General features: G+C 41.9%; 1 protein-coding gene across 1 annotated transcript in view; it reads right to left on the bottom strand.

Moving 5' to 3' along the window:
- The window catches only part of LOC115109593 (bcl-2-like protein 13), a 39,966-nt gene that overhangs the window by 4,921 nt on the left and 8,784 nt on the right, over nt 1-26,261 (bottom strand). Inside the window, exons 3-6 of the mRNA XM_029634676.2 lie at nt 18,186-18,293; nt 17,869-18,025; nt 13,892-13,964; nt 13,038-13,166 (exon numbers count right to left, since the gene is read on the bottom strand). Of these exons, the coding sequence (XP_029490536.1) occupies nt 13,038-13,166; nt 13,892-13,964; nt 17,869-18,025; nt 18,186-18,293 (467 nt within the window). The remainder of the gene's footprint in view (nt 1-13,037; nt 13,167-13,891; nt 13,965-17,868; nt 18,026-18,185; nt 18,294-26,261) is intronic.

Raw genomic sequence — 26,261 nt, forward strand, 5'->3', positions numbered from 1 at the left:
AAACACAATGGTATATACTCCCAACCAGGCTATTGTGACACAGGTTTCTGTTTGTATGCTCATCTCTTCTTGTGGTATCAATATCAAATGATCAAAGTAGTGTCTACAGTAGGTCAAAATGTAACTTGTCTAACACACACAGTGTTCTGTACAAAGTTAATTCCAACGAGTGGTGTGAATGGGAACTAACAACCGGGTCAGAAGCCTGATATTTTTTTTTTTTTTAAATTGAACTAGGCAAGTCAGTTAAGAACAAATTCTTATTTACAATGACGTCCTACCCCGGCCAAACCCGGACGCTGCCCTATGGGACTCCCAATCACGGCCGGATGTGATGCAGCCTGGACATAATCTAATCTAACAGTCATGTTGGCTGTAGAGCAGGGATCCTCAACTAGATTCAGCTGAGGAAGGATTATTTCTTGAGATGATGGTCGGGGGGCCGGAACATAATTACTAAATAATTTGTAGACCGCAAATTCACGGCAAGGAGCCCAAACATATAATACTTGACTAAAACAATTTCAAACCTTGCTTACATTTGTATGTGATCATGTGTCTCTCTAGGATGCGTGGGAATACCTGAACAGATTTCCCAAATTAAGATCACTTGGAGCCGATGCTGGTGTTTTCAGTTTCTTTTTTAGCTCAGAAAAACATTTGGCCCACGTACCGTCAGATGGGGAACCCTGCTGGAGATTGAATCTGGGTCGGCAGGTAGCTTAGTGGTTATAGTGTTGGGCCAGTAACCGAAAGGTTGCTAGATCGAATCACCGAGCTGACAAGGTACAAATCTGTCGTTCTGCCCCTGAACAAGGCAGTTAACCCACTGTTCCTAGGCAGTCATTGTAAATAAGACTGTTCTTAACTGACTTGCCTAGCTAAATAAATCAAAATTGCATTCCATTAGCCACAGTACTGCTCCAATAGTTCCATTTAGGCCTATACAGTGCATTTGGAAAGTATTCAGACCCCTTGACTTACATTACAGCCTTATTCTAAAATGGATTACATTATTTATTTTCCTCAATTCAAAGCAAATAGGTTTTTAGAAAACTTTGCAAATGCATTAAAAATAAAACAGAAATACATTTACATAATTATTCAGACCCTTTGCTATGATACTTCAAATTGAGCTCAGGTGCATCCTGTTTCCATGAATCATCTTTGAGATGTTTCTACAACTTGACTGGAGTCCACCTGTGATAAATTATTTTTTAATTTTTTTTAAATTGATTTGACATCATTTGGAAAGGCACACACATCTATATTAAAAAGAGCCCACAGTTTACAGCGCATGTCAGAGCAAAAACGAAGCCTTGAGGTCGAAGGAATTTTCCGTAGAGCTCCGAGACAGGATTGTGCCGAGGTACAGATCTGAGGACACAAACAAAAACATTTCTGCAGCATTGAAGGTCCCCAAGAACACAGTGGCCTCCCATCATTAAATGGAAGAAGTTTGGGACCACCAAGACTCTTGGAACTGGCCACCCAGCCAAACAGCAATCGGGACAGAATGGTATTGGTCAGAGTGGTGACAAAGAACCCGATGGTAACTCTGGCAGAGCTTCAGAGTCCCTTTGTGGAAATAGGAGAACCTTCCAGAAGGTCAAATCTCTGCAGCAATCAGGTCTTTATGGTTGAGTGGCCAGACGGAAGCCATCAAATTTAAAAAAGGTACATGACAGTCCGCTTGGAGTTTGCCAAAAGGCACCCAAAGGACTTATCAGACCATGAGAACAAGATTCACTGGTCTGAAGAAACCAGGATTGAACTCTTGACCTGAATGCCAAGCATCACGTCTGAAAGAAACAGTGAAGTATGGTTGTGGCAGGATCATGCTGTGAGGAGAATTTTCAGAGGCAGGGACTGGGAGACTAGTCAGGATCGAGGGAAAGATGAACGGAGCAAAGTACAGAGATCCTTGATCAAAACCTGCTCAGGACCTCAGACTGGGGTGAAGGGTCACCTTCCAACAGGACAACAACCCTAAGCACACAGCCAAGACAACACAGGAGTGGCTTCGGGACAGGTCTCTGAATGTCCTTGAGTGGCCCAGCCAGAGCCCGGACCTGAACCCAATCAAACATCTCTGCAGAGACCTGAAAATAGCTGTGCAGCTATGCTCCCCATCCGATCTGCAGAGAACGCGAGAAACTCCCCAAATACAGGTGTGCCAAGCTTGTAGCGTCATACCCAAGAAGACGAGGCTTTAAAATCGCTGCCAACGGTGCTTCAACAAAGTACTGAGTAAAGGGTCTGAATACTTGTAAATGTGATTTCAGTTATTTAAATAATTTATGTAGTTTGTAGATGATGGAAAAAAAAAACATTTTAGAATAAGCTGTAACGTAACAAATTGCGGGGGGAGGGGAAAATCAAGGGGTCTGATTACTTTCGAATGCACTGTTTTTAGATGTCAATATTTGACCAGGTAGGTAAGTGGGTAGGAGGCTATTCAGGCCCATTTAATATAAAGGGAGATCTTTGTGTAGGAAGCTTGAACATCAGCACTTTAGGTGGCTGCATCGCGTGTCAGACGGTGTGAAAATGGCTGCCTCAGAGCTCAAACTGAATTCCCACAGAGCACAGTAGGGGTAGCAGGGTGCCATGGACCTGACAGGATGGATCTGACAGCACTAACTGAGTCAGCCTAATCCACATCTCCCCCATGAAAAGATAAGGTTAAACTGTTACGGTTCATTCAGGTAGGCTAAATAACGGCTCTGGTACATTTATCTTCCATTCAAATGACTACTTATTTGCATCGGACTCACAGAACATTTTCCTAAATAAAATGGGGCCATATTGTATCTATGTAAAATACAGGTGTTTGAGCTAAGGGCCTATAGCCTGACTGACTGAAGGTTATTCTCCTTACAAGGACATTCCCTCAGAGGCCAGGCTGCATCCCAGGAGGCCAGGCAGGGGATTAAAACTAAACGCCAACCCTTCCTAGCATGCACTGTCTGGGTGTAAGCGGATTTGCGTGTGAGAGAGTGGTTGACATCATTTTTTTAAAACCCTCCTCTCTGGGCAGGGTTTTAAGTGGTTGGATAAAGAAGGGCAGCCATGTTGTGTGAGGGCCACATGAATAGGTCTCCATCTGGGAGTAACAACTGTTGGGCAAATGAAATAAATCTGCAGGAGACCTTTAACCAGTTACTAAATCCAGAAAACTACTTATTTTCCTATGTTCTCAAAAGAGCATATGGTAAAGCTCTCCCCATCCGTAGGCTAAGTAGACCACCAATTATTCAGTAGCTAGCAGCTAAAAACATGACCAAAATGTGGAAATTTGATTTTCTAGGACACAGCATAAGCAGACAAGTGAAATAAAATCTAGATATTTTGTCTACTTCATATGAAAACAAACAAACTTGATGTCCACACCTGTCGTCCTTAACTTCACTCCCTGTATGAAATACTAAATGCATGCTCTTCAACCGATCGCTGCCCGCACGTGCCCGCCCGCCTAGCATCACTACTCTTGACGGTTCAGACTTAGAATATGTGGACAACTACCTAGGTGTCTGGTAGTTAAGCATCTCCAATCCAAAATTAAATCTAGAATCAGCTTCCTTTTTTGCAACAAAGCCTCCTTCACTCATGCCACCAAACATACCCTCTTAAAAATGACTATCCTACCGATCCTTGACTTCGGGATGTCATTTTCAAAATAGCCTCCAACACTCTACTCAGCAAATTGGATGCAGTCTATCACAGTGCCATCCGTTTTGTCACCAAAGCCCCATATACTACCCACCACTGCGACCTGTATGCTCTCGTTGGCTGGCCCTCGCTTCATATTTGTCGCCAAACCCACTGGCTCCAGGTCATCTACAAGTCTTTGCTAGGTAAAGCCCCGCCTTATCTCAGCTCACTGGTCACCATAGCAGCACCCACCCGTAGCACTCACTCCAGCAGGTAGATTTCACTGGTCACCCCCAAAGACAATTCCTCCTTTGGCCGCCAATCCTTCCAGGTCTCAGCTGCCAATGACTGGAATGAATTGCAAAAATCTCTGAAGCCTTAAATCTCCCTCTCTAACTTTAAGCATTAGCTATCAGAGCAGCTTACAGATCACTGCACAATTTATATATTTTTTTGCTCCTTTGCACCCCATTATCTCTACTTGAACATTCATCTTCTGCACATCTATCACTCGTGTTTATTTGCTAAATTGTAATTATTTCGCCACTACAGCTTATTTATTGCCTCCCTAATCTTACTACATTTGCACACACTGTATATAGACTTTTCTATTGTGTTATTGACTGCACGTTTGTTTATTCCATGTGTAACTGTGTCGTTTCTGTCGCACTGCTTTGCTTTATCTGGGCCAGGTCGCAGTTGTAAATGAGAACTTGATCTCAACTAGCCTACCAGGTTAAATAAAAGGTGATAAAAATGAACACCTATAACTTCACACACCACGTTGATACAAAGACAGTTGCTGTTGTACAACAGAATTTTGAGGAGTTGTGATCGGTTGTCAGGTGTGTTACAAAACTCTCCACCCTCGCTACGACACACACAGAAAGACAAACTACTACACACACTGTTCCCCTGAGAGGAAGTCAGGCGGCCCCACACAGGAACAGCTCTTCCCAAACTACAGTGCCTTCAGATAGTATTCACACTCCTTGACTTTTCCTATTTTTTGTCAACAATCTACACAAAATACTATATTAATGGAAAATCAAACACTAATATCTTGATTAGCTAAGTATTCAACCCCCTGTGTCAATACATTTACATTTAAGTCATTTAGCAGACGCTCTTGTCAATACATGTTAGAATCACCTTTCATAGCAATTACAGCTGTGTGTCTTTCTGGGTATGTATAAGAGCTTTACACACTGGGATTGTACAATATTTGCACATTATATTTTCTAAAATTATTCAAGCTCTGTCAAGTTGGTTGTTTAGCAGACAGCCATTTAAGTCTTGCCATAGATTTTCAAGCCAACTTAAGTCAAAACTGTAACTAGGCCACTGAAGAACATTCAATGTTGTCTTGGTAAGTAACTCCACTGTATAAATTTGCTTTGCCTTTTAGGTTATTGTCCTGCTGAAAAGGTGGATGTCGCCCAGTGTGTTGGAAAGCATACAACCAGATTAGGACTGTGCTTAGCTCTATTCATTTTAAATTGTAATACAACTCCCTAGTCCTTGCCGATGACAAACATACCCATAACATGATGCAGCCACCACCATGGAAAATACGAAAATATTTTTCAAATTAGTGATTTGAGTGGTACTCAGTGATGGATTTGCCCCAAACAATGTTTTGTATTCAGGACAAAAGATAGATTTGCCAAATGTTTTGCAATATTACTTTAGTGGTGCCTTATTACAAACAGGATACATGTTTTGGAATATTTGTCATTCTGTACAGGCATCCCTTTCACACCGGCATTCAAGTTAGCATTGTGGAGTAACTACAATGTTGTTGATCCACCCCTCAGTTTATCACAGCCATTAACCTGTTTTAACGTCACCATTGGCCTCATGGTGAAATCCCTAAGCAGTTTCCTTCCTCGCCAGCAACTGAGTTAGAAAGGATGCCTGTATCTTTGTAGTGACTGGGTGTATTGATAACCCATACAAAGTGTAATTAATAACTTCACCATGCTCAAAGGGATATTCAAAGTCTGCTGTTTTTATTTTTACCAATCTACCAATAGGTGCCCTTTGCTAGGCATTGGAAAACTTCCCTGGTCTGTTGTTGAATCTGTGTTTAAAATTCACTGCTCGTCTGAGGGACATCACAGATGTATGTGTGGGGTACAGAGTAGTCATTCAAAAATCACGTTAAACACCATTGCACACCAGGTTAGTCCATGCAACTTATTAAAATTTAGTCCTGAAGTTATTTAGGTTAATTAAAACAAAAGGGTTGAATACTTAAATGACTCGGGCGGCGCACAATTGGCCCAGCGTCATCCGGGTTAAGCAGTCATTGTAAATAAGAATTTGTTCTTAACAGACTTGCCTAATTAAATAAATGTTAAATATTATTATTACACACCGGCCATTTCAGCTTTTCATTTTTTATTAACGTAATTCCACTTTGACATTAAGGGATAGTGTGTGTAGTGACAAAATCTGAATTTAATAAAATGTCAAATTCAGGCTGTAACACAAAATGTGGAAAAAGTCGAGGGGTGGGAATACTTTCTGAAGGCAGTGTATGTACCACTCAAAAATGCTGTGTTAAAACACCTGTACCACACAATGAGGGAAGTGATACCGCCAAGTGATAAACTTACCTCAGGGATGACACTACGCTCCACTGCACCTATGAACAGTTACCACAACCTTAACAGTCAAGGTACAGTGAGGTTGTGAGTGATCAGTGATTACATAGGCTATACATTTACATTAGTCATTTAGCAGACGCTCTAATCCAGAGTGATTTACAGGAGCAATTAGGGTTAAGTGTCTTTATCAAGCCCACAGATTTTTCACCTAGTCAGCTTGGGAATTCGAACCAGAGACCTTTCGATTACTGGCCCAACGCTCTTAACTGCTAGACTACCTGCTGCGATACTAGGCTCCGGTGTAAAAAAATAAAATCCCCAGTGAAGGGAAACATTTCATCCCACACTAGTATCACATGTACAGCCACATCTAAAATACAGTATGAGATCCTTTTAGTAAAGACTTGGAAGCCTGCATCGCTTGAAATGAGAGCTGGTAGTTTGTCCCAGCAGGGTCTCAGTCACATGTGACTTGCTACCTGTAACCCAAACATGCCAGAGCTCTTTGCCAACACAAATATTAGAACTGGGAACTCAAGTCATGTTACAGACTGGCTGACTTAATTTCACTCATTTTTCTTTGCTCCAAAAGATCATGTGAAAGGATAATTGGTTTTTGGTGTCTGTTCCAATGTTAAAGGCCCAGCACAGTCAAACACATGACTGTCCTGTGTTATATACACCCCCCCCCCAGTGTACAAAACATGAGGAACACCTTCCTAATATTGAGTTGCACCCCCCTCTGCCCTCAGAACAGCCTCACTTAGTCAGGGCATGGACTCTACAAGGTGTTGAAAGCATCCACAGATGCTGTCCCATGTTGACTCCAATGCTTCCCACAGTTGTGTCAAGTTGGCTGGTTGTCCTTTGGGTGGTGGACCATTCTTGATACACAGACAACTTTTGATTGCAAAAAATCCAGCAGCATTGCTGACACTCAAACCGGTATACCTGGCACCTACTACCATACTGCTCAGAGGCATCTCCATGTTCCAAAAGCACACCGTTGCCTCATTTGTATCACAATCCTATGATAAAACTGGGGGGTGGCAAAAATGCAAGTAAAGTCGAATAAAAAATGTCATGACAGGCCTGATGGAAAACATTTCAGTAAACACTCCAAATGTCAACAAAAAAACGCTAGACAAGGTGTGACCTTTATGTCAGTAAAATTAATTGTGAGAAACGGTGGAAACGCTTTTATGCTCAAATATTGATTTTACCATCATATCAAAGTCAATTTAGAATCACGCGTTGACATGTGTGGTCCTCCCACTACGACTCGTCCATCGGGAAAGCATGCAGTTTTGGGCTACGGATGAAATTCACATAGCGGTGAAAGTGCAAGGTGAGCTTGATGCTCCTTTCCAATAAATATCGAGGGTCTCATTCTGGTGACATGATCATCGATGCTTGGCTGCCGTTTATTTTTATATGTCAATCTCTTTTTGGTCAATAATAATCTCATCATGTAGGCTATATGCGCGCTCGAGCCAACAGAGCGCGGACACAGTACCAGAGTGGGCACACTCACTATATAACTAAAACATTGGGAGAAAACCATCAGTACAGTTGAAAATGCGATGGAAACACATTTACCTTGTACTTTTTATTTGGTATAATTTAACTTCAAAAAGTTATTTTTATGTGTACTACCTCGTCACACACAGCCTTTAAACTGCAACAAGTCAATTTGACGAAACATCTCTGGTGGGAAAATTCACATTTTTATGAGGATTTTCATGAAAATCTGTCAACAATTGGATGGAAACCAAGCTACATAAGAAAATCAAAAATGATCAAATATAGAGATAAAAAAAAAACAGCTGCATTGGACCTTTAATGCTTAGCCTACATGTATGCATTGGTGTGTACAGATTTGCAATTATGTTTATGGACACCGGTCTGCGTGTTCTGATAAATGTACATTTAATTTTTATTTAACTAGGCAAGTCAGTTAAGAACAAATTCTTATTTACAGTGACGCCTAGGAACAGTGGGTTAACGGCCTTGTTCTGGGGCAGAACGGCAGATTTTTACCTTGTCAGCTCGGGGATTCGATCTAGCAACCTTTTGGTTATCGGCCCAATGCTCCAACCACTAGGCTACCTGCCGTCCCAAGACCGCTTACGTAACATAACAGTAACAGAGGAGTTCTTGGTAGTCAGACATTGAGAGACTCATGATGACATCAGGCTCCATGCTTAGCCAGCCAGCCCAGAGGCATCTAACCTTCCAGTATACTCAGATACAAATTTTGTTTCTCAGAAACTATAATCCCATAGTAGTGAGTTGGTTTCAGCCCGAGGGACCCATACTAACAATACCTCTCATTTAGTGTCGTGTGCTGCTATGAAGTGCCATCAAAGGGGATTGACTTCCAGGAGGGGCTACTGGACACAGTAACATAATGGCCATTCAATATAGTCGCACAAGAACGTTGTCAGTGACATAAAAACATCCCCCAGTCAGGATTTCCCCATTATTACTGACCCTAATCCCATCACTCCTCCCTCATCCAATTAATCCACTAACACTAAAGAGCAACAAAGCTATTCTAACCTACCGTGTCAAACGAGTAAGACATCATGTACCCTTTTAGGAAGTAGCTTTCATTAAAAAAAAATACAAGGATCCAGTTGCCCCCAAGAGAGGCATGGCCTCCTTTCTTGTGTTAGATTGACTGCAGCTGGGTGTAGGCCTATAACCAGGTTTATCCAGGAGGGTTAATGTGAAGCAGCTGGCCTGATGGGAACAGCCACATGGATGAATGACTACTCGTCTTCTACAAATTAACACCTCACTAAAAAAATGACCAGTTTGCCCTCATTTATGAGAAGGGTTTCAACAAGAGAGCCTGGTAACAGCCAGATAACGGGACTGTTTGGCCTTGGAGCATCAGACAGAAGACCTTGAGACCAGGCGTCCAGCACAAAAGGTTGTGTTGCTCTCGCTGTGTAAGTATGTGTGACGCAGGTTGCATCAGACAGCAGCAGTAGACACTGACCTGGGTTCAGCTATTAGCATAGATGCCCTGACCATCCTAGAGTGGGGATCTGACCTAGGTTCAGCTGTTAGCAGTTGAGAGGTGGCACTGCTCTGGAAGGATAGAACGATAAGTAAGCCAGTCTGGCTTCTGGTAATTTTTCCTCAGCAGAGCCCGACGCTGCAAAACAAAGAGATGCACTCAGCATTTCACCCCAGCAGCAGAGATATCTTACGTAACATGGCAGAGGGCTGTGCAGCCTGACAGACCAGAACCCCCCCCCCAAATATGATATGTCCCTGTGTGTTTATAAGGCAACCAAAATTCAATATATGTGAAAGTATTTGGCATTTGCCTGACTAATCTGTCCAGTTGACTATTGTGCGCTGCAACAGAGGCTACGCAATTTGAGAGCGCAATGTAAGCACACCTGTCACAAGCAGTTTGAGGGACACCAAAATGAAACTATTACTGCATTCATTTTCTGAACATTTTAGCCTTCCTCTCCAGATGAACTTAGAGACAACATTTGTCCGGTCACTTCCGAGCGACAGGAGTTGCATCACCCATGACAAGGTCTGTAATAGGACATGGCTGAAGGTCCCTGTCAGAACACACACGAGCAGCAGTTTTCACTGTCGTGTTGAATGACAGCAGTCAGTGCTGTCTGAAGGACAGGGCTAGAAATAGAGGGACTGGGTGTGTAGGGGTGTTCAAGGGCAAAGGTCAGATAATGACCTCTGCACCAGCCAAGTTTAATACAGACACACCCCTCACTCTTAGATTAGCCACATAGTGTTTTAGGCTCTCACACAGTTCCAGTATGTCACAGACCCAAACCCTTCATGGTGAACAGGTTCAAATGCAGTCATACCCATGCTAGTCCATTTTGTATCAGAAGCCGTCCTTATTCAAAATGTCTCTAGTGTATTGCATTCCCCTTGCTTACTCATCACCCCCCCCCTCCCCTCCCCTGGCCGGGTTGGAATTATGAGCTGCTGGTCTTGTTGTTCAATGAAGTGAACATGACATTGGGGTCATAATCCTTTTTGTTTCCTAATGTAATTAAACAAAAAGGCATGGTCATCGTCAGAGCCACCAAACATAGGAGGGACCACGGTCACGAGGATGGCACGACGTACCTGTCATCTAAATCAATCTGCCACCCATCAGATTTACAGTGATAACTACAACCAATCAAAAATTGCTCAATAAGTGATAACCCAGGAGGTAGTTCGGGAATTTCTTGTTTGTAAAAGTTTCAAGATAGATGGAGTGAAAATTCAGTGCATTCTGTTCTGTTCTAAATGCTCCGTCAGAAGACCTTAGGGATTATTGTGTTCTAGGCACTGTGTTCAAACTGTCAACTCAGATATCCACACACTTCACATCACGGTCAAACGAGCTAAAACCAGATTCGGAGACGCAAGCCCTTCCCTACGGTCTAGAGTTCTTCAATTCCCCCCCAACTGTCTCTTACTAACTATGATCAATGTTCTCCCACAGTCCTCTACAAACACGCGCCACCAAAAAGCACAAGATGAATGACCTACCTGACTGTGACCCAGCAACTATACAGTAAGTGGTTCCCTGAGCAGGTTTAGAAGCCCAGAAAGAGTCCCAACAACAACAAAAAGAGAGCCAGAGACAAAGGGAGGGAGGAGTGGAGAGAAAGGGGGACCCAGTTGTAGCGAAGTGGAGCCACACACACCGCTGTGACAGAATGACAGTAACGGAGCTTTAACTTCACACCACAGGAGGAGTTTCCACTGGCGTGTCATACCCACCCCCACGCCCTCTACTCCACTCTCTCCCTCCCCCTGCGGTCCCAGCCCTAGCCTATGGACCATCCCTGACATAAGTGGGAATGTGGCAAAGTTAGTATGGCCAAGGGACTGAGCACATACAGTAAAATGGACCCAGTCATAATGTGATAGAGCAGAAGGGAGTCAGGGAGGATGCATCAGAGATGGTCATAGTATGTTATCCCTTCACTGACCGCCTGTCCTTCCAGTTCTCTGCTGCCAATGACTGGAACAAACTGCAAAAATCTCTGAAGCTGGAGACTCTTAGCTCCCTCACTAGCTTTAAGCACCAGCTGTCAGAGCAGCTCACAGATCACTGCACCTGTACATAGCTCATCTGTAAATAGCCCAGCCAATCTACCTCATCCCCATACTGAATTTACTTATCTTGTTCCTTTGCACCCTAGTATCTCAACTTGCACATTCATCTTCTGCACATCCTAGCATTTCAGTGTTTAATTGCTATATTGTAATTACTTTGCCACGATAGCCTATTTTCTGCCTTACCTCTTATCCTACCTCATTTGCACATGCTGTATATAGATTATTCTACTGTATGTTTGTTTATTCCATGTGTAACTCTGTTGTGTCGAACTGCTTTGCTTTATCTTGGCCAGGTCACAGTTGCAAATGAGAACTTGGTTCTCAACTAGCCTAGCTAGTTAAATAAAGTTGAAATAAATTTTAAAAATAAACTGCCCCACAGCTATTCTTATTCTCACCACAAGACAAGGACAGCCTTGTGTTTCTTTTCCCTAGGGCTTGTTACTGCAATGAATAGGCTACACTGTATCTGTATTGATAGCAGAACCACTTCTTCTACATGTCCAGTGGTGGTAGGTGCCGTTTAAGAAGGACGATTTGTCTTTATGAGCATGGCATTATTTTCATTAGAGCACATTGGATGACTCATTTATATTCCATTCACCCAGTTCAATGTAACATGGATAGGTTTAGGCTTCAACATGATACTCACATTTGCCCTATACCCATCATGAGGTTGCTACAAACTACCCTACAAATGAACGTTTATAACATAGGTGCACAGATTGAGACAAATTGGAATAATCAAGGTGACAGAGTGACAAATTCAATACTGACTTGCACACTCTTGCCTGCATCTAGCTGATCTGGAGTGTAATCATTAGTCCAAACCAGTTGCAAAATGTTCCATTCTGTAACTAAAACAAGAGTTTATTTTGGACAAATTCACTTAGGTCCCTCCCAGTTCAGTTCCGTTTGAGAAAAGTTTTGCAACAGAATCAGCAGAATGAATACACCCCTGATGACGCTGCTATGAAAGTGAACTGTCATCACTTTGCTCATTGTATAATTCCTTCTATGCACTCTCCTCCTCTCACCTTTTCCCTTTGTCTGTGGACTTCAGTGCACATCACAACAGCGGTCTGTGAACAGGTGCAAAAACTTCTCCAAGCCAAACTGTCATACCATAAACACGAAACAGCCTACGTTGTCACCATATTAACTTAAGTCAACAAACTAGAACTAACGCATTAGTAAACCCACAATCACACAGTAAGCACTTTAATAGTTACACCAGCAGGCCCCGGTGGCAATAAATTAATAAAACACAAAAGCTTACCTTGATTTGGAAGTTGCCGTGTTGGATAGCCTTAGCCTGCTAGCTAACATAAATAACATGACACTTCGGAGTCAAGCTGACGAGTAGGCTAAATTAGCTGCATTAGCTAAGTGAGTGAAAGGTAAACTAAAGAGTTCTCTCCCTCTCGTTCTTTCTCTATAGCCAGTCTCTCAACAATGACTAAATGCCCTTACAGCCAACCATGTACAGTGGATCTCTGGCACCCTCCTCTGGCTAGTGTGTTGTGAAAAGAAACAGCAGCCAACAGGTCAAGGCTGAAACATTAATCTGCTTGAACTTTGCATAAGATATTAATAAGTGGTTCATTCTTGGCTTGTCCTCCGTCCCATCCCTCCCCTTGTCCAGTGTCCACTCACCCATCCTCCCTGCCGGATGATGTAGTCTGCCTCAGACTCCTCCAGGAAATTGACCCCCAGAGGAAGGAGGGTGGCCAGGATCTGTCCTTCTCCCTGTAGGGCCTGCAGCAGCACTAAAGGCACCAGCACCTAGGGACAGTGAGGGCAGAGTATTAGGCCCAGTTCAAGACACTACCCAAAAGGAACCAGGATGGGTAAAAGCAAAATGGTGGTTCCACCAGGACTTTCAACGAGGCTAAGGGGAGCTTCCACCACACATCAGATTCAGGGATGGCACGGTAATTGTATAATCATGTAACCGCTAATTATGAATGAAGACATTAGTGAAAAAAAAAAAAAAATCTGAACAGTAATTTTTTTTTTTTTAAATCCATGTTATTACTCAACTTCATATTCAAGTCGACAAACTTTACCCAAAAGCAGCGAAGTAGTTTGGCTTACATCTAACAGCAGATAAGGAGAGACCAGACAAAAGTAGCTAGTTTTAGAATGTTGTGATGTGGACTAAACAGCTGACTGAAGGCAGGACATACATTTGAGTCCGTTTGTGGTAACATGGACTCGTATGTGATGAAACTTTGTTGCTTGTTTCAGCGAGGTGTTATAGCAAACCAGTCTTTGGTTGCCTGTGTCTTTTTTGCTATTTAAACGATAAAAACGGTGAACGCAGTCAATTGGCTGACAAATACCAGTCATTCCAAAATTCCATGATCATCGCAGCTCCTAATCAGATTCCTTAGGGCCGTGGTGTTTGCCGATCCTAAGAGCTAGGGAAAAAGCGTTGAGGTTGTTTCTGAACTAGGCCTAATAGGTTGTCAGGCAGTAACAGCAGGTGCAAAGTAGAGATCCCTCACCTTGGTCCAGCCGCTCTGCGTGTGGCAGGAGACGTCTTGTGCTGCTTTTCTGAAACGCTCGTAGTCCAAAGGGCTGCCAAATGAACACACACAGTGATCATTCACCAATGACCTTGTAAGTAACTTGAGAAATGCATGCGTCACAGAAAGCTGGTTTATAAATATGGTTAAGCTACATTAGAGACACATGCATTCCTAGCCTATGTGATATATGAGTAATGTTCCTACATTTCTGTAACTTGAGAAAATTAAACGGAAGCCTATATGCTAGTTTGTCATTTATTAAACCTATATGGAGAGTTTCTTAGAAGAAGGCCTCAGAGTGGCACAAGGCACTGCATCTCAGCGCAAGAGGCGTCACTAGAGTCCCTGGTTCGAATCCAGGCTCTCACTTCCGGCCGTGATTGGGAGTCTACCCCAGCCAAACCCGGATAACGCCGGGCTAATTGTTCACCGCACATCATTGTAAATAAGAATTTGTTCTTAACTGACTTGCCTAGTTAAAAGGTGAGAATGTATTTTTTATAAATAAATCCATATCATTAAAAGCGCAGTTAAAAATAAATAAAAAATAGACTTAAGTAGTCATATAATGCAACCTCATACAAAATGTCCATGTGCTGTTCTGAACATGCTAGACAGGAACACTTTCCCTAAGACAGTATGAAAGGCACCATCAACTCCACCCTGACTGTAGGCCTACTGTACAGGTGAGCCAGAGACGCATGCATATTTATGCTGATGAGGCTACCCAGGCACTGCTGTGCTGTCTGTATTCAAGGACTCTTGAAGGCACTGAAACGCATATCCTTTCCCAACCAAAAAATGGTCAACTACCAAACTAATAGGTTTCAACAACGAAAAGGGAACACCACAATACAAAGAGTTTACTAAACCTGTTCTCTTTTAAAAAGGGTGAACAGTGAACACTACAAAGGGCTACTCATGCTGCATGCACACACAATGAGAATGTTTGGCTAGATGTACACCAGGGGAGAACAACTGCCCCCTCTCATTGAAGCCACAAAGTTCCAGGCCGACTGCAGTACTGCAGGCATTGTTTTCAGAAAACAGGATCCCCATTATAGTGAACAGGAGGATGGCAATCTTCATGGATAAAAATAATAAACCTGGTACCAATAATTGCTTCTCTTACACCAGATGTAAGTTATGATAGGTTACACAGAATAAGTTAATGATAATTTAATAGTACAACAGCTACCGTCAAGTCTTTATACAGTTGAAGTCGGAAGTTTACATACACCTTATCTAAATACATTTAAACTCAGTTTTTCACAATTCCTGACATTTAATCCTAGTAAAAACTCCCTGTCTTTGGTCAGTTAGTATCACCACTTTATTTGAAGAATGTGAAATGTCAGAATAATAGTAGAGAGAATGATTTATTTCACCTATCCCTTCAATCACATTCCCAGTGGGTCAGAAGTTTACATACACTCAATTAGTATTTGGTAGCATTGCCTTTAAATTGTTTAACTTGGGTCAAACGTTTTGGGTAGCCTTCCACAAGCTTCCCACAATAAGTTGGGTGAATTTTGGCCCATTCCTACTGACAGCTGGTGTAACTGAGTCAGGTTTATAGGCATCCTTGCTCGCACACGCTTTTTCATCTCTGCCCACAAAAGGATTGAGGTCGGGCTTTGTCATGGCCACTCCAATACCTTGACCTTGTTGTTCTTAAGCCATTTTGCCACAACTTTGGAAGTATGCTTGGGGTCATTGTCTATTTGGAAGACCCATTTGCGACCAAGCTTTAACTGATGTCTTGAGATGTTGCTTCAATATATACACAATTTTCCATCCTCATGATGCCATCTATTTTGTAAGTGCATCAGTCCCTCCTGCAGCAAAGCACCCCCACAACATGATGTTGCCACCCCCGTGCTTCACGGTTGGGATGGTGTTCTTCGGCTTGCAAGCCTCCCCCTTTTTCCTCCAAACATAACGATGGTCATTATGGCCAAAGTTCTATTTTTGTTTCAGACCAGAGAACATTTCTCCAAAAAATACAATCTTTGTCCCCATGTGCAGTTGCAAACTGTAGTCTGGCTTTTTTAATGGCTGTTTTGGAGCAGTGGCTTCTTCCTTGCTGAGCGGCCTTTCAGGTTATGTCGATATAGGCCCCGTTTTACTGTGGATATAGATACTTTTGTACCCGTTTCCTCCAGCATCTTCACAAGGTCCTTTGCTGTCGTTCTGGAATTGATTTGCACTTTCCGCATCAATGTACGTTCATCTCTAGGACACAAAATGCGTCTCCTTCCTGAGTGGTAGGACGGCTGCGTGGTCCCATGGTGTTTATACTTGCGTACTATTGTTTGTACAGATGAGCGTAGTACTTTCAGACGTTTGGAAATTGCTCTCAAGGATGAACCAGACTTGGAAGTCAATTTTTTTTATTCTGAGGTCCTGGCTGATATCTTTTGATTTTCCCATGATGTCAAGCAAAAAGTCACTGAGTTTGAAGGTCGGCCTTGAAAAACACCTCCAATTGACTCAAATTATGTCAATAAGCCCATCAGAAGCTTCTAAAGCCATGACATTTCCTGGAATCTTCCAAGCTGTTTAAAGGCACAGTCAACTTAGTGTATGTAAACTTCTGACCCACTGGAATTGTGATAGTGAGTAAGTGAAATTATCTGTCTGTAAACAATTGTTGGAAAAAATACCTGTGTCATGCACAAAGTAGATGTCCTAACCGACTTGCCAAATCTATAGTTTGTTAACAAGACATTTGTGGAGTGGTTGAAAAACGAGGTTTAATGACGCCAACCTAAGTGTATGTCAACTTCCAACTTCAACTGTATATATAACAAAAACAATGTCCCTTTTTCAGGACCCTGTCTTTCAAAGATAATTCGTAAAAATCCAAATAACTTCCAAAACGGTCGTTAAGACACTAACAGCTTACAGACAGTAGGCAATTAAGGTCACAGTTATGAAAACTTAGGCCGCCAAAGATGCCTTTCTACGGACTCTGAAAAACACCAAAAGATGCCCAGGGTCCCTGCTCATCTGCATGAATGTGCCTTAGGCATGCTGCAAAGAGGCATGCAGATGTGGCCAGGGCAATAAATAGCAATGTCCGTACTGTGAGATGTTTAAGAAAGCGCTACAGGATGGACAGCTGATCGTCCTTGCAGTGGCAGACCATGTGTAACACCTGCACATCCGAACATCACACCTGCGGATGGCAACAACAACTGCCCGAGTTACACCTGGAACGCACAATCCCTCCATCAGTGCTCAGACTGTCCGCAATAGGCTGAGAGAGGCTGGACTGAGGGCTTGTAGGCCTGTTGTAAGGCAGGTCCTCACCAGACATCACTGGCAACAATGTTGCCTATGGGCACAAACCCACCGTCGCTGGACCAGACTGGACTGGCAAAAAAGTGCTCTCCACTGACGAGTCACGTTTGTGTCTCAACCGGGGGTGATGGTCGGATTTTCGTTTATCGTCAAAGGAATGAGCGTTACAGCGAGGCCTGTACTCTGGAGCGGGATCAATTTGGAGGGTCCGTCATGGTCTGGGGCGGTGTGTCATTGCAGGCAATCTCAACGCTGTGCATTACAGGGAAGAATAGGCTCATCCTGACATGACCCTCCAGCTTGACAATGCTCCCGTCAACGCAGGAGGTCTTCTGGTAGGCCGTCATTGTAAATAAGTTTGTTCTTAACTGACTTGCCTAGTTAAATAAAGGTAAAATAAATAAAAGTACCCTGATACTCAATGAAAGGGGTAACACTGAGCTAGCCTGCAAAGTCACTTCCTGGAGTAGCTCAAACTGCGCGTGTTATGTCTACATAAATTGCCTATATGAGACGCCATCTTAACCAACCTCCTTGGCTTCAAATGCTCTATCAAGTCTACACATTGAAATGAATGGCGTCACGTGATCGATGGCTTTGTCCATTCATAGATCGTCATTGGTGTATACTGCAGAACAGACACTCACGCACTGAGGAGTGTGTGTACAGTGGAGGTCAGGTGTGTGTCCAGGTCTCTGGCCACCCGGTCGCCCAGAGCAGCAAGGCAGTCCTCGATGGAGCTCTCTGGGTTGGCAGGGCTGAACACCGGAGACATGTGGCAGTCGAAGCCTGTACTGGAGAAGTCTGCAAACACACACACACACACCCCATTAATGTCTTTAACTGTCCCAGTTGTACAAGAGCAGTGTGATGAGAGTTGAAAGACCCAACTATTAGCATGCTCAGACGTCGGTGTTGTGAGGGCATACAATATCTGTGGGTGTGTGTGTGCACATCCTCTTACAGGCTGAGATCTCATCTTCCAGTTGCCTTAGCTCTTCCTCTATCTGTCCTTTCATCACTCTGTTCCGCTCTCTCTCCATCGCTCTGTCCACAGCATACTGGTCATCTCCTGGAAGGGAACACAGATACAGGCACATATTTAGAATCAATGATATTATCTATGTTTCCACTTTTCCAGTGATTATTTGTTGTTGTCGACATTTAGAAAGTTGTCATAGAAAACAGACAAGACAATTGCCTGCTACAGTACGTTTCCATTGAACTGTCTTGTGTTGAGAAAAACAGCTGGACGTCAGAACTAAAAAAATGTAAAACACTTAAGCCAAAATCTAGTGTCGAATAAAATTAAATGTTTGGAGGTTTCCATTATCCAAATTGCGCATTAGTAAATTGGTGACAGCCTGGACGCCTTCCCTCCTATTTGTTTCATGTCTCAGGTAGTGGGGAGAACAAGTATTTGATACACTGCCGATTTTGCAGGTTTTCCTACTTACAAAGCATGTAGAGGTCTGTAATTTTATCATAGGTACACTTCAACTGTGAGAGACAGAATCTAAAACAAAAATCCAGAAAATCACATTGTATTATTTTTAAGTAATTCATTTGCATTTTATTGCATGACGCAAGCATTTAATCACCTACCAACCAGTAAGAATTCCAGCTCTCACAGACCTGTTAGTTTTTCTTTAAGAAGCCATCCTGTTCTCCACTCATTACCTGTATTAACTCCATACGGTGAAACTTGTACTCCAGTAAATTTGAAATACAGAGACCCACAAAAGTGTGAACACCCCTTCAAATTAGTGGATTCAGCCATACACATTGCTACAGGTGCATAAAATTAAAATAAAATTAAAATCAAGCACGGCCATGTCAGTCCTTTGTTGAAGCACCTTTCGCAGCGATTATAGCATCGAGTCTTCTTGGCTATGACGCTACAAGCTTGGCATACCTGTATTTGGGAAGTTTCTCCCATGCTCTACAGATCCTCTCAAGCTCAGTCAGGTTGGATGGGAAGCGTCACTGCACAGCTATTGTCAGGTCTCTCCAGAGATGTTCGATCGGGTTCAATTCGGGCTCTGGCTGGGCCACTCAAGGGACTTCAGAGACTTGTCCCGAAGCCACTCCTGCGGTGTCTTGGCTGTGTGCTTAGGGTCGTTGTCCTGTTGGAGGGTGAACCGTCGCCCCAGTCTGAGGTCCTGAGCAGGTTCCCTCCAGATATGACGCTTGGAAGTCAGGCCAAAGACTTCAATCTTGGTTTCATCAGACCAGAGAATCTTTCTCATGGTCTGAGAGTCCTTTAGGTGCCTTTGGAAAACTCCAAGCGGGCTGTCATGTGCCTTTTACTGAGGAGTGGTTTCCGTCTGGCCACTCTACCATAAAGGCCTGATCGGTGGAATGCTGCAGAGATGGCTGTCCGTTTGGAAGGTTCACCCATCTTCACAGAGGAATTCTGGAGTTCTGTCAGAGAGACCATCAGGTTCTTGGTCACCTCACACGATTGCTCAGTTTTGCCGGGCGGCCAGCTCTAGGAAGAGTCGTGGTGGTTCCAAACCTCTTCTATTTAAGAATGATGGAGGCCAGTGTGTTCTTGGGGACCTTCAAAGCTGCAGAAATGTTATGGTACCCTCCCCAGATCTGCCTTGATACAATCATGCCTCAGAGCTCTACAGACAATTCCGTCGACCTCACGGCTTGGTTTTTGCTCCGACACGCACTGTCAACTGTGAGACCCTACATAGACAGGTGTGTGCCTTTCCAAATCAAGTCCAATCAATTGAATTTACCACAGGTGGACTCCAATCAAGTTAGTTGATGAACGGAAAAAGGATGTACCAGAGCTCAATTTCGAGTCTCGTAGCAAAGGGTCTGAATACTTCTGTAAATAAGGACTAATAAGGTTAGTTATTACATTTGCAAAAATGTCTAAAAAACTGTTTTCACTTTGTCATTATGGGGTATTGTGTGTAGTTGAGGATTTTTTATCCATTCTAGAATAAGGCTGTAACGTAACTAAAGGTGGAAAAAGTGAAGGGGTCTGAATACTTTCCGAAAGCACTGTAGGTATGCAAGTATGCATGTGTGTATGAATCCTCCATGGCACAGTTGTCAATGTTTTGGTCCTTAAATTAAAGAAAGTATACCAGTTTCATTCATCACAGATTCTCTTTAACCAGTTTTGGCCTTTTATGCAGGGCCGACAGGCACGTTCATTAACTTCTTCCACTGGCCCCTTACATTTTTGCGGAAATGCTTCAATTAGTTGCTTGTCATTTTGGGCAGAGCAGACATTTCCATATATTTTTTGTTCGCTGCATGTGTGACATAAATAGGACTGGTTGAGTTATGATTATTGTAAATTACAAAACATTTATTGTTTAACCATAGGGTTGCAAAGGGTCGTAAACTTTCCGGTAAATCTCCGGGATTTTTCCGAAAATTGTCCATGGAAAGTTAAGCCTGGGAATTTGGGGAATGTTGCTCAAAATGCATAAAAAAATATATATACAAAAATATTTCCTTATAAGTGAACTTTTTTGTGTGGGAAAACTATACCCAATTCAAACTTCTTCCATTTATAGAACAACAGCGTACATGTTGGACACCAAGTATGCTGGCAAGAGCATCCTGTCTGGTGCAGAGATCAACAAGGCCTATGGTGTCATCACTACTGTGACTCGCCACCTTGGCCTGGATGAGGGCAAGGTTCTTGGCAGTCTGGCAAAGTACACTTCCAAGCAAGGGCTTTGGAATGGAGATGTAATATGGCAGTCGTGCCAACATATCTCATCAGCCACCTGGTGGAAGGGATTTTGTGGATCTGAGGCTCTTTCCCCGGTTGCCTCCATCCTCCAAATCCTGCCAACATCAGTCGCCTCAGAGCGCAACTGGTCCTTGTTTAGGAACACACACACCAAAGCACGCAACAGGCTGACCAATACAAGGGATAAAAAATTAGTGGCCATCTGGGCAAATTTGAGGCTTTTCGAGCCTGACAACGAGCCATCCTCAACTAGGTTGGAAAGTGACAGTGAAGATGAGGCCTCAAAGTCTGATGTTCCAGAGGGGGACATTGAGGAGGTCCAGGGAGAAGACATGGAAGCCTGAGAGGAAGACAATCAAAGCTTGAGATTCTAGACTATAATTTTGTAGCTGCATGTTGAAAACGTTTTTGGGAGATGCGGTGGATCATTGGGGATCATTCAATATTCTCTTTGTTTTGTTTTTCAGTGAAATCATCCCATGAGAAGAGTCAACTCGTTTAATTGAAGTTCAATTAATAACAATTGTTTCTTCTATTGGACGGATTTAATCATTTGCAATTATGTCTACTTATGATAAGGTAAAAAAGGTTTGTTTCTGTCTCCATATGATATGGTAAATATCCAATGCAAAAAACATGTAAATTAGATGTTAATCATTTGCATATATTTCTGTTAATTCCCATATATTCCCGTTAATTTCCACCTCTGAATATTCCCCAAAATGGGCAACCCTTTTTAAACCATAATATGTATTGTCTTTTCTGATGGACTAAACTGAAATTGCAAACAACTTTCTATGGCTTGTTTTAAACGATAGCAATAGTGGAGAGGATTTAATTTTCAAATAACCGAAACAGAGGTTGTAATCTGAATAAAGGGGAAAATGCCATTTGTGAACACGTATTGAGCCATTCTTACTAATCTGCTAGTGAACCAGTTCAGACTTAAGTATAGCTTTTGTATGACTGAAGCCATTAGTGAGAGGTCTAACGCTTTAATAATTTCTTCCCTCCGAATTCATAAATAGGCCTGTTTCATTTTGTTTGGCTTGCCATTCCAAATAAAATATATTTCTTTGTTCATATAATACTTTTTTTTTATAATTACATTCTTTTTTAAACAGCTAGTTAGGTGTAGGCAGGGCCACAAGCAAATAAGTAAACTGAGATACGACTAAAGAGTTAATTCAGGGTGTTTTTCCCACAAATAGGCTGGTGTTGTCCTTTCCATGGTAGCGAGATATTTTAACTAACCTTCTAATAACATGTATTGTAACGGAATATGAAAAACGTCAGACCATTTTATTGGTAAACTACCCGGTAATGTAAAAGTTGAATTTTTTTGTGGTCAAATACATAATATACACTTATCATAATTTGGTTGTAATACAGAAAGGTTAGAACAATTATCTAGATCCTCTGAGGCTGTGGAGGGATCCAAATTGTGGATTTTAAAGAAACCATGAACCCCTTTGATTTTAAGCCCTGATTTTTAGCCCCTTGATATTATAGTTGGATCTGATTTTAATAGCCAACATTGATGGTCATAATAAATAGTTATGCCGATAGTGGACAACTTTGTTCTACTCCGACAGTTAAATACTTTGAGAAGTAGCCATTATTTATTATTTTACACATAAGGTTACTATATATCACATACACACAACTACATTTATATATACACACACAAAAGTATGTGGACACGCCTTCAAATGAGTGGATTCAGCAACACGCGTTGCTGACAGGTGGATAAAAATTGAGCACACAGACATGCAATCGCCATAGACAAACATTGGCAGTAGAATGGCCTGTCCTGAAGAGCGCTGACTTTCAACATGGCAAAGTCATAGGATGCCACCTTTCCAACAAGTCAGTTCGTCAAATTTCTGCCCTGCTAGAGCTGTGTACCGGTGGATCTATTTCAAGGCCTACCTTCAAACTCGGTGCCTCTTTGCTTGACATCATGGGAAAATCAAAAGAAATCAGCCAAGACCTCAGAAATAAATTGTAGACCTCCACAAGTCTGGTTCATCCTTGGGAGCAAATTCCAAACACCTGAAGGTACCACATCTGTACAAATAATAGTATGCAAGTATAAACTAGAGGTCGACCGATTATGATTTTTCAACGCCGATACTGATTACTGGAGGACCAACAGAAATCCAATACCGATAAATCGGCCTATTTTTTTCAAATTGATTTGTAATAATGACAATTACAATACTGAATGAACACTTATTTTAACTTAATAGAATACATCAATAAAATCAATTTAGCCTCGAATAAATAATGAAACATTCAATTTGGTTTAAATAATGCAAAAAAAAAAAAAAAAAAGTGTTGGAGAAGAAAGTAAAAGTGCAATATGTGCCATGTAAAAAAGCTAACGTTTAAGTTCCTTGCTCAGAACATGAGAACATATATAAGCTGGTGGTATCTTCAGTTTAGGTTGTAGTTATTATAGGACTATTTCTCTCTATACCATTTGTATTTCCCTCCTTGCTCAGAACATGAGAACATATATAACCAGCTGGTGATAAGCTTGCATAAACCTTGCAATATACCACCGTTTGAATGAATGCTCAGTCAGATACTTGTATGCTCAGTCAGATTATATGCAACGCAGGACACGCTAGATAAACTAGTAATATCAACCATGTGTAGTTAACTAGTGATGATGATTGATTGATTGTTTTTTGTAAGATAAGTTTAATGCTAGCTAGCAACTTACCTTGGCTTACTAAATTCGCGTAACAGGCAGTCTTCTTGTGGAGTGCAAAAAGTGGCAGGTGGTTATAGCGTTGGACTAGTTAACTGTAAGGTTGCAAGATTGGACCCCCCGAGCTGACAAGGTGAATATCTGTCGGTCTGCCCCTGAACGAGGTAGTTAACCCACTGTTCCTAGGCAGTCATTGAAAATAAGAATGTGTTCTTAACTGACTTGCCTAATTAAATAAAGAATAAATCAAATAAAAAAATCTGCCAAATCAGTGTCCAAAAATACCGATTTCCGATTATGAAAACTTCAAATCGGCCCTTCAGATTAATCGGTCGACCTCTAGTATAAACACCATGGGCCTACGCAGCCGTCAAACCGCTCAGGAAGGAGACTCATTCTGTCTCCTAGAGATGAACGTACTTTGGTGCAAAAAGTGCAAAACAATCCCAGAACAACAGCAAAGGACCTTGTGAAGATGCTGCAGGAAACGCATACACAAGTATCTATATCTACATGACTCATTTTACTATGTCGACATAACCTGAAAGGCCACACAGCAAGGAAGAAGCCACTGCTCCAAAACCACCGTAAAAAAGCCTGACTATAGTTTGCACCTGCACATGGGGACAAAAATTGTACTTTTTGGTGAAATGTCCTCTGGTCTGATGAAACAAAAATAGAATTGTTTGGCCATAATGACCATTATGTTCGGAGGAAAAAGGGAGAGGCTTGCAAGCCAAAGAACACCATCCCAACCGTGAAGCACAGGGGTGGCAGCATCATGTTGTGGGGTGCTTTGCTGCAGGAGGGACTAGTGCACTTACAAAATAGATGGCATCATGAGGATGAAAAATTGAGTATATATTGAAGCAACATCTCAAGACATCAGTCAGGAAGTTAAACCTTGGTCGCAAATGGGTCTTCCAAATGGACAATGACACCAAGCATACTTCCAAAGTTGTGGCTAAATGCCTTAATAACCACAACGTCAAGGTATTGGAGTGGCCATCACAAAGCCCTGACCTCAATCCGCTAGAACATTTGTGGGAAGAAATTAAAACGCGTGTGTGAGCAAGGAGGCCTACAAACCTGACTCAGTTACACCAGCTCTATCAGGAGGAATGGGCCAAAATTCACCCAACTTATTGTGGGAAGCTTGTGGAAGGCCACCCGAAACAGTTGACCCGAGTTAAACAACTGAAAAGGCAATGCTACCAAATACTAATAGAGTGTATGTAAACTTCTGACCCACTGGGAAAGTGATGAAAGAAATGAAAGCTGAAATAAATCACCCTACTATTATTCTGACATTTCACATTCTTCAAATAAAGTGGTGATCCTAACTGACCTAAAACAGGGAATCTTTACTGGGATTAAATTTACATTTAAGTCATTTAGCAGACGCTCTTATCCAGAGCAAAAATCCAAGCTTATAGAGACCTACCTTATAGATGTGCCAAGCTTATAGAGACCTACCCCAAGAGACTTGAAGCTGTAATTGCTGCAAAAAGGTGGCTCTAGAAAGTATTGACTTGGGGGTGAATAGTTAAGCACACTTAAGTTCAGTTTGTCTTATTTCTAGTTTGTTTCACAATAAAAAATATTTTGCATCTTCAAAGTGGTAGGCATGTTGTGTAAATCAAAATCCACCAAAAATCTATTTTAATTCCAGGTTGTAAGGCAACAAAATAGTAAAAATGCCAAGTGGGGTGAATACTTTCGCAAGCCACTAATGTAGGGCTTAATGCTCCTGAAATAATCTATTCAAAATAAAAAATATTCTTCTTTGCCATTATTTAGTTGTGTTAAGGGATTTTTTATCAATAATGACTAATTATGTATACATTTTAATCAGGACTGACTAATCAGAAAACTATTATGTTACTGTATAGATGTATGAATTTTCTTTAAACCCTTAGTACTGAATATAATGTGTGTAAATATAATCAAGAATTAGAACAATGACTGTGTTCCTTGGTAGAAATGAATGAACTTATAGCTAGACTGGCTAGAATGCTTATCTACACAGGCAGACCGTGGCTCTGGTCATAAAGTATCTAAGTCTTGAGAACCATACAGCCATTGTACTGGAGTGGAGATGAGACTGGGTATTACGAACACTAATGATGTCATCTTCAGTTTATAACCTGTGGTAAACTATCATGTCCAGTACTCTCGAGAATAAACGCAGCTGGTTGATATTTGAGACTGGTCTCTGTCCATTTTATACAAATAAGAGTCTTACAAATTCTTAGGAATTGACAGAGTGTTTAATTTTAATTGGGTATTAAAACAGAGGAATATAATTCCTGTAACAAGTTGTGATATGGTTCAGTCAGCCAGATACACAGTGCAAACATTAGTTATGTGCAAAACCTCTTACTGACTGTATGGTGTAATAACTGCAGGCCACAAACGTACACATACTGTAGGCCTATGTAATGGTTTACAGGGAGGTTAACCAAAAAAAAACTGTACTGTATGGAGACTATGGATACCAATCTACAGAGCAAAGTTAAACCATTGTTCAATGCTCATCACTTTTTGACAGTCACACTTACAAGTAGCAGCAACGCACTCCCTCTCCGTTAAGT

This window comes from Oncorhynchus nerka, linkage group LG25 (genome assembly GCF_034236695.1).
Source record: "Oncorhynchus nerka isolate Pitt River linkage group LG25, Oner_Uvic_2.0, whole genome shotgun sequence".
NCBI classification, from domain to species: Eukaryota; Metazoa; Chordata; class Actinopteri; order Salmoniformes; family Salmonidae; genus Oncorhynchus; species Oncorhynchus nerka.